At 44.6% G+C, this 13003-nt stretch overlaps 1 protein-coding gene across 7 annotated transcripts in view; it reads right to left on the reverse strand.

Annotated features, from left to right (window-relative positions):
* The window catches only part of bdh2 (3-hydroxybutyrate dehydrogenase, type 2), a 95050-nt gene that overhangs the window by 25155 nt on the left and 56892 nt on the right, over positions 1-13003 (reverse strand). For all 7 annotated transcript variants that reach the window (XM_072583722.1, XM_072583724.1, XM_072583721.1 and 4 more), the window contains one exon: positions 10299-10407. In XM_072583722.1, coding sequence (XP_072439823.1) covers positions 10299-10407 — 109 coding nt within the window. The remainder of the gene's footprint in view (positions 1-10298; positions 10408-13003) is intronic.

A 13003-nucleotide genomic window follows, 5' to 3' on the forward strand; every position in this document is an offset into this window, starting at 1 on the left:
CTGTTCCTTCACACTGCCATGAATCTTGTCTTTAACCCTCTATTCTACATTCAAATTTTATCTTCCAAAGTGAATCACTTGACATTTTTCCAGGTTGAACTCCATCTGCCACTTATCAGCCCAGCAACCTCCAACAGCCCTCCACACTATCCAGAACTCCACCAACCTTCATGTCATCAGCAAACTTACTAACCCACCTTTCCACTTCCTTATCCAAGTCATTTATAAAAATCACAAAGAGCAGAGACCCAAAAACCGATCCCTGCGGAACAGCACTAGTCATCGAACTCCAGGCTGAATAATTTCCATCTACTATCACCCTCTGCCTTCTATGGGACAGCCAATTCTATATCCAGACAGCCAGATTTCCCTGTATCCCATACCTCCTTATTTTCTGAATGAGCCTACCACGGGGAACCTTATCAAACACCTTACTAAAGTCCATGTACACCACATCCACTGCTCTACCTTCATCAATATGTTTGTCATGTCCTCAAAGAATTTAATAAGGTTTGTGAGGCATGACCTGCCCCTCACAAAGCCATGCTGATTATCTCTAATCAAATTACAGTTTTCCAAGTAATCAGAAATTGTGTCCCTCAGAATCCTCTCCAATACTTGCCCACCATAGACATGAGGCTGACTGGTCTGTAATTCCCAAGATTATCCCTATTTTCTTTCTTCAACAAGGGAATAACATTTGCTACCCGCCAAACATCTGACACTACTCCACTGGACAGTGAGGACGCTAAAGGCACAGCAATCTCATCCCTCGCTTCCTGTAGTAACCTTGAGTATATCCTGTCTAGCCCAGGGGACTAATCTATGCTCACATTTTTCAAAAGTTTCCATCATCCTCCTTCTTAACATCAACCTATTTGAGCACATCAGTCTGTTTCACGCTGTCGTCACAAAGATCAAGATCCCTCTCAGCAGTGAATACTGAGGCATAGTATTCATCAAGGACCTCCCTTACCTCCTCCGACTCCAGGCACAAGTTCCCTCCACTATCCCTGATCAGCCCTACCCTCACTCTCGGCATCCTCTTGTTCCTCACATACGTGTAGAATGCCTTAGGGTTTTCCTTAATCCTACCAGCCAAGGCTTTTTCATACCCCCTTCTAGCTCCATTCTTCAATTCCTTCCTGGCTACCTTGTAACCCTCTTGAACCCTGTCTGATCCTTACCTCCTCAACCTTAAGTAAGCTTCCTTCTTCCTCTTGACTAGGTGTTCCATATCCCTTGTCACCAAGGTTCCCTCACCCTACCATCCCTCCCTTGCCTCAGTGGGATGAACCTATCCAGCACTATCAGCAGGTGCTCCCTGAACAACCTCCGTATTTTTGTTCTGCATTTCCCTGAAAACACCGGTTCTCAATATAGGCACCCAGTTCCTGTCTAATAGCATTGTAATTCCCCCTCTCCCAATTAAATACTTTCCCATACCATCTGCTCCTATGCCTCTCCATGACTATAGTTAAGGTCATGGAGTTGTGATCACAATCACCGAAATGCCCTCCCACCGAGAGATCTGATACCTAACGTGGTTCATTGCCGAGCACCAAATCCAATATGGCCTCTCCTCTAGTCAGTTTATCTACATATTGAGTCAGGAATCCTTCCTGGACACACCTGACAAAAACTGCTCCATCCAAACTATTTGAACTATGGATGTTCCAATCTATATTAGGGAAGTTAAAGTCACCCGTACCAACAACGCTGTTGCTTCTGCACCTTTCCAAAATCTGCCTCCCAATCTGCTCCTCTGTGTCTGTTGCTACTGGGGGTAGGAGGGTGGGTGGGGGGGGGTGAGTTTTGGAAAGCCCTCAATAAAGTGATGGCTCCTTTCTGATTCCACCCATACTGACTCTGGAGACAAATCCTCCACAATGCCCTCCCTTTCTGTAGCTGTCATACTATCCCTGATGAGCAATACCACTCCCTCACCTCTTTCACCTCCCTCTGTATTCCTTTTGAAACATCTAAACCCTGAAGAGCTCTAGCAAACCTCCCACCCAGGATATCGGTGCCCCTCCAGTTCAGGTGCAACCTGTCCTCTTTGTACAGGACCCACCTTCCCCAGAAGGTATCCCAATGATCCACCTATCTGAAGCCCTCCCTCCTACACCAGCTCTGCAGCCACATGTTCATCCGCACCCGCTCTCTGTTTCTAGCCTCAATAGTCCATGGCACTGGTAGCAATCCTGAGATGACTACTCTGCTCATACTGCCTTTTAGCTTCCATCTTAATTCTCTATATTTACTTTTTAGGTCCTCATCCCTTTTCCGAGCTATGTCATTGGTACCGATCTGTACCACAACTTCTGGCTGCTCTCTCTTCCCCTGAAGAATCCTGTGGACTCGATCTGAGACATCCCTGACACTGGTACCTGGGAGACAACATACCATCTGGAAGTCCACAGAATCGCGACGACAGAATCTCCTGTCTGTTGCTCTCACCATCGAATCTCCGATCACGATTGCTCTTCTGTACTCCCCTTTCCCTTCTGAGCCACAGAGCCAGGCTCAGTGCAAGAGATCTGGCCACTGAGGCTTTCCCGTTAGGCTCCTCCTCCCACAAACAGTATCCAAACTGGTATATTTATTGTTGAGGGGGACGGCCACAGGGAGTCCCAGCACTGTCTGTCTAATCCCTTTCCCTCAGCTCCATTTATCCTGTAACTTAGGTGTGACTGCCTGCCCTATAACTCCTCTCTATCACCTCCACAGCCTCCCAAATGATCCCAAGTTCCTCCAGCTCCAGTTCCAATTCCCTAATGTGGCCTGTGAGGAGCTGGTGAAGTCAGCAGAGACACTAGTGGTGACCCTTATCTCCCATATTCTGCAAGTAGAGCATGCCACTGCCCTAGCCTCCATCCCATCTGCTCTAAATTGCCAAGAGAGATTGAATAAATACAAAAAAACCTTGACTTTGCCGCCTACTTGCGGAACGTTTCAGAGAACACCTCTGGGACATCCGCACCAGAACACTTTAACTCCCCCTCCCACCCCGCCAAGGACATGCAGGTCCTTGGCCTCCTCCATCGCCAGACCATGGCAACACGACGCCTGGAGGAAGAGTGCCTCATCTTCCGCCTAGGAACCCTCCAACCGCAAGGGATGAATGCAGATTTCTCCACCTTCCTCATTTCCCCTCCCCCCCACCTTATCTCAGTCCCAACCCTCAGACTCAGCACCGCCTTCTTGACCTGCAATCTTCTTCCCAACCTCTCCGTCCCCACCCCCTCTCCGGCCTATCACCCTCACCTTAACCTCCTTCCACCTATCGCATTCCCAACGCCCCTCCCAAGTCCCTCCTCCCTACCTTTTATCTTAGCCTGCTTGGCACACCTTCCTCATTCCTGAATAAGGGCTTATGCCCGAAATGTCGATTCTCCTGCTCCTTGGATGTTGCCTGACCTGCGGAGCTTTTCCAGCGACACATTTTTCAGCTCTGATCTCCAACATCTGCAGTCCTCACTTTCTCTTGGCAACCCTACACACAGGGTCATTTATTTTTGGTTGGAGGAGGAGGCACTATACGTGCAGTGTTTTGGGTACAGACACAGCCCCAATATATCAGTTCACATACCCAACAGGCCCCACGTCTGCTTGTGCTCCTGTTGAGCATTCGCTCCGCCTATTCACGAGCTAAGTCTTTAACAGGAAAAACTTGCTTTCCCGGCAGCCCCCTGGTCTGCGCTCTCACTGCTCCCATTGCTGCGGGAATCCTGAGACAACCCTGGACTAAAATTCCCAAGTTACTTGCGTGCGTTTGACCCATATTCCTTTAAGCCTTTCCTATTCCTGCACCGATCCAAATGACTTTCCAATGTTGGAACTGTACCTGCATCTACCACTTCCTCTGGCAGCTCATTCCACATACGAAGTCTGTGAAACCTCCACAGTCTCTGACAGTATCTTTCAGTCTTTAGTGAGCTGACATCGCTCCTGACCACCTGCCTTCCACTCAAATAACTAAACTGCAGTGAATGCAATTTTGATCAACTCAGTTGCTCCTCATAGGTCAGTCCTGCCTTCTCAGGAATCAATCTGTTAAACCTTCACTGCACTCCCCCAACAGCAAGAACATCATTCCTCACATAAGGAGACCAAGTGATGAAGTGGTATCCATCGTTGGCATTGTGCTGTATGAGAGTTCCTCACCACAGCAAACCTTGGTGAATGATAGATTCACTAATGTGCTGCCATCAGCCAGTAGGGGATTACTTTAGGAACAGTGATCACAATTCCCGTAGGTTTTAGAATACTCATGGACAAAGATGAGAGTGGTCCTAAAATAAGAGCGCTAAGTTGAGGGAAGGCCAACTATAGCAAAGTTCAGCAGGAGCTGGGGAATGTGATCAGGAGCAGCTGTTTGAAGGTAAATCCATGTTTGATATGTGGGAGGCTTTTAAAATGAGGTTGATTAGAGTTCAGGAGAGACATGTCCCTGTGAAAATAAGGGTTAGAAACAGCAAGATTAGGGAACCACAGATGACAGGTGAAACTGTGAGACTAGCTTAGAGAAAAAAGGAAGCTCCTCACCATAGCAAACCTTGGTGAATGGTAGAATAACTGATGTGCTGCCATCAGCCAACTCCCTGATAGGGACTGACAGAGCCTGGTTGGCCTGGTGTGGTCCAGGAAAACCACTTGACAATGAAACGAGAAGAGACCCTTGCATTATACAAGATGTTCCTAACCCTATCACATTAAATAAGATGGCATTTCCAGCCATGCGCCTGTAAGATACAAAAGTGAGCCAGCATAATCCATGAGGAAAACCTACATGGGGTATCTCTGGTGAAAACAGCTAAAAAGCACAAAAGAAATGATCTCTCATGTACTTATGAATTAAGTCACCATTAAATGTAACAAAGTTAATGGTGGACAGGAAGTTGGAAAATTATCCCGAAAACTATCAAGGAACAACATTTAGCATTTATGACCAATGAGTAATTTAATGGGTTAAACAACTTTTTTTTAAAGTCAGAATTGAGGAACCCATGATTGCTGGGACTGAGACTCTTCCTGCTGTTAGGGGAATGGACATGATCTGAAAAATGTGTTGCTGGAAAAGCGCAGCAGGTCAGGCAGCATCAAAGGAGCAGGAGAATCGACATTTCGGGCATAAGCCCTTCTTCCTGAAGAAGGGCTTATGCCCGAAATGTCGATTCTCCTGCTCCTTTGATGCTCCCTGACCTGCTGCGCTTTTCCAGCAACACATTTTTCAGCTCTGATCTCCAGCACCTGCAGAACTCACTTTCTCCGAATGGACATAATCATCAAGCATCACATCTTGTTTCCAATCCATCGATTACCTATGTTTGGTCATAGAGTTATAGAGTCATAGAGATGTACAACACGGAAACAGACACTTTGGTCCAACCCGTCCATGCCAACCAGATATCCCAAACAAATCTAGTCCCACCTGCCAGCACCTGGCCCAAATCCTTCCAAACCTTCCTATTCATATACCCATCCAGATGCCTTTTAAATGTTGCAATTGTACCAGCCTCCACCACTTCCTCTGACAGCTCATTCCATACATGTACCACCCACTGTGTGAAAACTTTGCCCCTTAGATCTCTTTTATATCTTTCTCCTCTCACCCTAAACTTATGCCCTCTTGTTCTGGACTCACTGTGCCCAGGGAAAAGACTTTTTCTATTTATCCTATCCATGCCCCTCATGATTTTATAAATCTCTGTAAGGTCATTCCTCAGCCTCCAATACTCCAGGGAAAACAGCCCCAGCCTGTTCAGCCTCTCCCTGTAGCTCAAATCCTCCAATCCTGGCAACATCCTTGTAAATTTTTTCTGAACCCTTTCAAGTTTCACAACATCCTTCCAATAGGAAGGAAACCAGAATTTCACACAATATTCCAACAGTGGCCTCACCAATGTCCTGTACAGCCGCAACATGACCTCCCAACTCCTGTACTCAATACTCTGACCAATAAAGGAAAGCATACCAAACGCCTTCTTCACTATCCTATCTACCTGAGACTCCACTTTCAAGGAGCTATGAACCTGCACTCCAAGGTCTCTTTGTTCAGCAACACTCCCCTGGACCTTACCATTAAGTGTATAAGTCCTGCTAAGATTTGCTTTCCCAAAATGCAGCACCTCGCATTTATCTAAATTAGACTCCATCTGCCACTTCTCAGCCCATTGGCCCATCTGATCAAGATCCTGTTGTAATCGGAGGTAACCTTCTTCGCTGTCCACTACACCTCCAATTTTACTGTCATCTGCAAACTTACTAACTGTATCTCTTATGCTCGCATCCAAACCATTTATATAAATGATGAAGAGTAGTGGACCCAGCACCGATCCTTGTGGCACTCCACTGGTCACAGGCCTCCAGTCTGAAAAACAACCCTCCACCACCACCCTCTGTCTTCTACCTTTGATCCAAATGGCGAGTTGTCCCTGTACTCAATGAGATCTAACCTTGCTCACCAGTCTCCCATGGGGAACCTTGTTGAACGCCTTACTGAAGTCCATATAGATCACATCCACCGCTCTGCCCTCATCAATCCTCTTTGTTACTTCTTCAAAAAACTCTTTCAAGTTTGTGAGACATGGCACAAAGCCATGTTGACTATCCCTAATCAATCCTTGCCTTTCCAAATACATGTACATCCTGTCCCTCAGGATTCCCTCCAACAACTTGTCCACCACCAATGTCAGGCTCACTGGTCTATAGTTCCCTGGCTTGTCTTTACCGCCAAACATGTGGCACCATGTTTGTCAACCTCCAGTCTTCCAGCACCTCACCTGTGACTATCGATGATACAAATATCTCAGCAAGAGGCCCAGCAATCACTTCCCTAGCTTCCCACAGAGTTCTTGGGTACACCTGATCAGGTCCTGGGGATTTAAGGATAATATTTGATTAGAACAAAGGTTAATTGAGGCCAGTGGGTGACTTATAACTAGATGGTAATACTTGGGATATAATCAGTTTTAAAGGTGCTGTAAAATATCTTGTTTATTTCCTTGTCTACTTTTATGGTCTATTTAGAAAAGACACAAGGTCGCAGAGACAGATAAGAAAGGTTGATAAGTAACTTTAACAAGATTGTGCCAACGAACGTCAAACTGTCGAATTGTAAACTATAAGGAAGTTAGTGCAAAATTTCTAACTTGTGAAAATTGAGAACAAGATGGTATCAATTTAAAGTAATTCGTAAAAGAAGTAAAAAGGTTGCATGAGGCAAAGCCTTTTCACACAGAGAATTCAAGGGTCAGGATTGCACTGCTTGTAACTGTGATGGAGGCAGGTTCAATTCGGGCATTCAAAAAGGAATTATATGGTTATTTGTAAACGAAGGACATGCAGGGTTATAGAGAGAAGTCAGGAGAAGGGCACTTATTGAAATGCTCATATCGAGACATGATAGGCTGAACCCCCCCCGCGCTGTATCCATTCTGTAAGATTCAGCAATGAGCACCTGGTCTGGAACTGGCCAACCTTTACCTCCATTCAGCGGCTGTAAAACTAGATCTCCTGTGACCTTTGTTCTGTGTTTATTTTGTTTGAATAAGGTTTGTTCTAATTAAATACAAGACATTAGCAAGAATGCTTAGCCATGGTGCACAGTTCCAGGCTTGTCACTTTCTAGTATTCCCCATCACTGCAGAGTTTATTGCCTACACCTGGTTATCCTTGAAAAGGTAGTGGTGCATGGTCTTCTCAAATGCCAGCTTGCTATGCCATTTCAGATGGCAATTAAGAGCTAACCATATTGTGTGGCTCTGGAGTGTACATAGGGCAGTGCAGCAGGATCTTCAGCTCATCGTGGAGGAATAGCAGATTTTCCAAAAGAATTAGTGAACTAGACTTGTTTTAATGACAGAACAATAGTTTTAGCATTATTAGTGATATCACTAAATTTACTGAAATGAATTTTAATTGCCAGGCTATTGTGGGGAGATGGGATTTGAACTGAAGTTCTAGATCATTAGCCCACAGCTCTGTAATACTGGCCTAGTTACATAATCAAAATGTCAGTGTAACCACAGAAACTGATTCCTACAACTGATAGGAAAAGGCACAAACTGATAAGGATCATTAAGAAAACTGGGCTCTTTGAAAGATGAGCTGCAGTGAGAGGTCTCTCATGTTTCATTACAACTATGTTTCTGAACTTAATCGCCTCTTCTGTGATTGTCACAGAGTCACAGAGATGTACAGCATGGAAACAGACCCTTTGGTCCAACCAGTCCATGCCAACCAGATATCCCAATACAATCTAGTCCCACCTGCCAGCACCTGGCCCATATCCCTCCAAACCCTTCCCATTCATATACCCATCCAGATGCCTTTTAAATGTTGCAATTGTACCAACCTCCACCACTTCTTCTGGCAGCTCATTCCATACACGTACCACCCTCTGCATGAAAACGTTGCCCCTTAGATCTCTTTTATATCTTTCTCCTCTCACCCTAAACCTATGCCCTCAAGTTCTGGACTCCCCACCCTAGTGAACAGACTTTGTCTATTTATCCTACCCATGCCCCTCATGCTTTTATAAATCTCTATAAGGTCACCCCTCAGCCTCCGACACTCCAGGGAAATAGTGAAGGAATTACTCCAAGATAATTCACAACTTACATTCATTGTGGGCATAACATATTCTCTAATTAAAGTAAAATACTGGAGACTTGAAATACAAATTGAAAGTACTGGAGAAACTCAGCAGGTCTAGCATAATCTCATTGGAAAGTCTCTCCACAGAGGCTGCCCAACCTAGAGAATTTCTCCAGCATTTTCTGTTTTTCTGACAGTGACCTTGTTTGTGTGGAGAACAAACACCAATGCAGACTGACTGAGACCAATCTCTGTTATAAGAACTGAAAACCTCTCTCATAAGACCCTTCTCTTCAAACTGTTATAACCCTATCCATTCTTTCTTATTTTTCCTCCAATAACTAACTTTGAACATTATTTTTTAAAAACAAATCAAAAACGTCTGGGATTCTAAAGTCCATGATTCAGCTTTGGAGTTCAGTGAGTTCCGTATCCCCCAACCTGGGAAGTCAGTCTTGGAGAGAGCATGGATAGTCCGCTGACTGATTGGTCAATGATCCCCCCTTCCCAAACATTACAGAAAGCTGAACAAAGCTAAAAGGACTCGAGTCAACAGCTAGTGCTGGAGCAGTGAGGTCTGAGGAAAGATTGCTTTTGGAGACATGTCGCTTGGTTGGGAACCATGGGGACACTCTTTAAGCAAATAACAGAAAACCAACTGGACCACTAAAAGTCAAGCTGGAAGATCATTTCCAGCGAGGAGCTGTATCATGAGTGTCCCGATTGATCAGGTACCAGGAGGGAACTGCCCAGAGGGAACTAACTCAACGCAGTAACTCCTTCAAAGGTTTCAGCTCTTTCCTCAAAAAACTGGCTTTCAGCTGCTTAGAGGGGTTTAGCATGTTTGGAAGTTGGAGCTGCTAGCCTGAGATTCAAGTCATATAGCTTATTATCTCCACTACTAACCTTTTGTCTGGTCCTGTCAGGTTTCAGTGCTGGCTTCAGGGAAAAAGGGGATCTTGTGGCTAATAGACGGAGTAGTTGGTTAGTGGTTTTAAGAGAAAGCAAGGACTGCAGATGTTGGAGATCAGAATCGGAGAGTGTGATGCTGGAAAAGCACTGTGGATCAGGCAGCATCTGAGCAGCAGGCATTCCTGATAAAGGGCTTATGCTCGAAACATTGATTCTCCTGCTCCTCGGATGCTGCCTGATCTACTGTGCTTTTCCAGCACCACAATCTTCGACTAGTGGTTTTAAGAGTTTGTATCATTGCCACTGCTAGAATTTGGTAAAGTACTTTTCATTGGTAATAAATAGTAATAATAAATAGTAATAAATAGTAATTCCTGTTTTATGTAAAACAAATGCTGCCAGACCTCTTCACCATGAGTATAACTCGAGGACAGTGAGTTGAAAGTCAGGTCAATTGGGAGGAGTTATTGTGATAGATAACTTCACAAACCTTTCATCACATATTACAGATCAAAGGTTCTCAACTTTGGGTTTGTCCATGTGGTTAATTCAGTGTCTGTGACAATACAGAGCTGTCACCTTGCTATCAATGATACTACTGCCAGCTGAGCTGCTTACTTGCCAGGTAAGCTATTGTAATCAAAATGAAAATGTCTCTGATTTCTCAGTAAAACACCTGAAAGTCAGGAACTTACATGAGTTTTTAAAAACAAATGACTAGCATCTCAATATATTGCCTATGGAATAATAAAGTCTATTATTCACTGGGATCCAGAGGGGCTTACCTTAGGTAGAAAGGCTTTGATCATCAAATACATACTGCGGACATTCAGATTCATAGTAAAGTCCCAGTCTTTGTCTTCACAATCCAGAATTGTGCCATGATGGACAAAACTAAGGTAAGTCAAGGATTAAAAAAAATAAAGGAAGTAAAAACAAACCAGGTTTAAGTGAATCTTTGCAGTGACAAAAGAACACCTGTACACTTATAAATAAATAAGCAGGCAGCGTAATCGACAAGTGAAACTGCCCCTCAGAAGAGTGCAGACATGAACAATCCTGTGGGAACACAATGTTATTACAACTTTGCTGTTCTTCCTGAGACCTCTCCTTGCCTGACTGATGCTCTGTAACCATAAAGTTGAAAATAAAAGAAATCTTTTTATTAAGAGGCTTCAGGCCAACCAAAGCTAACAAGCTATCTGCTCACATTTTAACCCCTGTGACAGTTCCACCACAGCAGCTGAGACAATCGAAAACAATCAACATCTGAAAAATGTCAGCTTGCGCAGACTCCCAATGTCACCGCATCTTTAAAACAATTCCAGACCTCGATACACACCTTCACCAAAACCTAGACAGTCTGGGTCCAACTGTACCAAAACCAGAAATTGCTGTTGAATTCAAACAGGTCTGGCAGCATGTGTGAGAAGGAAGCAGTGTCAAGATTTAGAGTTCAGTAACTCTTCATCAGAACTTTGGACTCAAAATGCTAACTCTGCTTTCTCCCCACAGATACTGCCAGACCTGGTGAGTTTTTGTCAGCAATTTCTGTTTTTTGTTGTGGTTCTGTTCGCCGAGCTGGGAATGTGTGTTGCAGACGTTTCGTCCCCTGTCTAGGTGACCTCCTCAGTGCTTGGGAACCTCCTGTAAAGTGCTTCTGCGATGTTTCCTCCGGCATTTATAGTGGTTTGTATCTGCCGCTTCCGGTTGTCAGTTCCAGTTGTCCGCTGTAGTGGCCGGTATATTGGGTCCAGGTCGATGTGCTTATTGATTGAATCTGTGGATGAGTGCCATGCCTCTAGGAATTCCCTGGCTGTTCTCTGTTTGGCTTGTCCTATAATAGTAGTGTTGTCCCAGTTGAACTCATGTTGCTTGTCGTCTGTGTGTGTGGCTACTAAGGATAGCTGGTCATGTCGTTTCGTGGCTAGTTGATGTTCATGGATGCGGATCGTTAGCTGTCTTCCTGTTTGTCCTATGTAGTGTTTTGTACAGTCCTTGCATGGGACTTTGTACACTACATTGGTTTTGCTCATGCTGGGTATCGGGTCCTTCGTCCTGGTGAGTTGTTGTCTGAGAGTGGCTGTTGGTTTGTGTGCTGTTATGAGTCCTAGTGGTCGCAGTAGTCTGGCTGTCAGTTCGGAAATGTTTTTGATGTATGGTAGTGTGGCTAGTCCTTTGGGTTGTGGCATGTCCTCATTCCGTTGTCTTTCCCTTAGGCATTTGTTGATTAAATTTCGGGGATATCCCTTTTTGGCAAATACATTGTATAGGTGTTCTTCTTCCTCTTTTTGCAGTTCTGGTGTGCTGCAGTGTGTTGTGGTCCTTTTGAATAGTGTCTTGATGCAACTTCTTTTGTGTGTGTTGGGGTGGTTGCTTTCGTAGTTTAGGACTTGGTCTGTGTGTGGCTTTCCTGTAAACCTTTGTGGTGAATTCTCCGTTCGGTGTTCTCTGTACCATCACGTCTAGGAATGGGAGTTGGTTGTCCTTTTCTTCCTCTCTAGTGAATTGGATTCCTGTGAGTGTGGCGTTGATGATCCAGTGTGTGTTCACTATTTCTGTGTTTTTAATGGTTACAAAGGTATCATCTACATACCTGACCCAGAGTTTGGGTTGAATTTGCGGTAAGACTGTTTGTTCTAACCTTTGCATTACCACTTCTGCTATGAGTTGGACTCAGTTTGACTGGGACAACACTATTATTATCGGCCAAGCCAAACAGAGAACAGCCAGGGAATTCCTCGAGGCATGGCACTCATCCACAGATTCAATCAATAAGCACATCGACCTGGACCCAATATACCGGCCACTGCAGCGGAAGCTGGAATTGACAACTGGAAGCGGCAGATACAAATCACTATAAATGCCGGAGGAAACATCACAGAAGTGCTTCACAGGAGGCTCCCAAGCACTGAGGATATCACCGAGACAGGGGACGAAACGTCTGCAACACAAATTCCCAGCTCGGCAAACAGAATCACAACAACGAGCTCCCGAGCTACAAATCTTCCTCCAAACTTTGAATTTCTGTTTTTGCTTCAGATCTTCAGCATTCAAGGTCCTGTATTTTATTTTTGGGTCCTACTGTACCTGAGTACTAAATGTATCAGCTTTTGAGACATATAGTTTAGAAACAGACTAAGAAACAAGTGCAAAACCATTACTTTGGCCCACCCTAAGGTAATGCAAGACTGAACCATCCCTTTCATTCCTAATGAAGGGCTTTTGACCGAAATGTTGACTCTCCTGCTCCTTGGATGCTGCCTGACTGGCTGTGTCTTTCCAGCACCACACTCTTCCCCCCCCACCCCTTAATGAACAAGTCCTTGAAAAATGGACAGACTGGCTTTACACAACTATAGATGTTCATGGAAGACACAGCATCTGTTCTCATTTAATACCAGTAAACCTTCGAAGCTAAGAAAGCTGAAGACATTAAACAGTAACGTAAGCAACAGAAAATTGATTCAATATTCAAAAGAGTTAATGC

Source organism: Chiloscyllium punctatum, chromosome 14, assembly GCF_047496795.1.
Source record: "Chiloscyllium punctatum isolate Juve2018m chromosome 14, sChiPun1.3, whole genome shotgun sequence".
Classification (NCBI taxonomy): domain Eukaryota; kingdom Metazoa; phylum Chordata; class Chondrichthyes; order Orectolobiformes; family Hemiscylliidae; genus Chiloscyllium; species Chiloscyllium punctatum.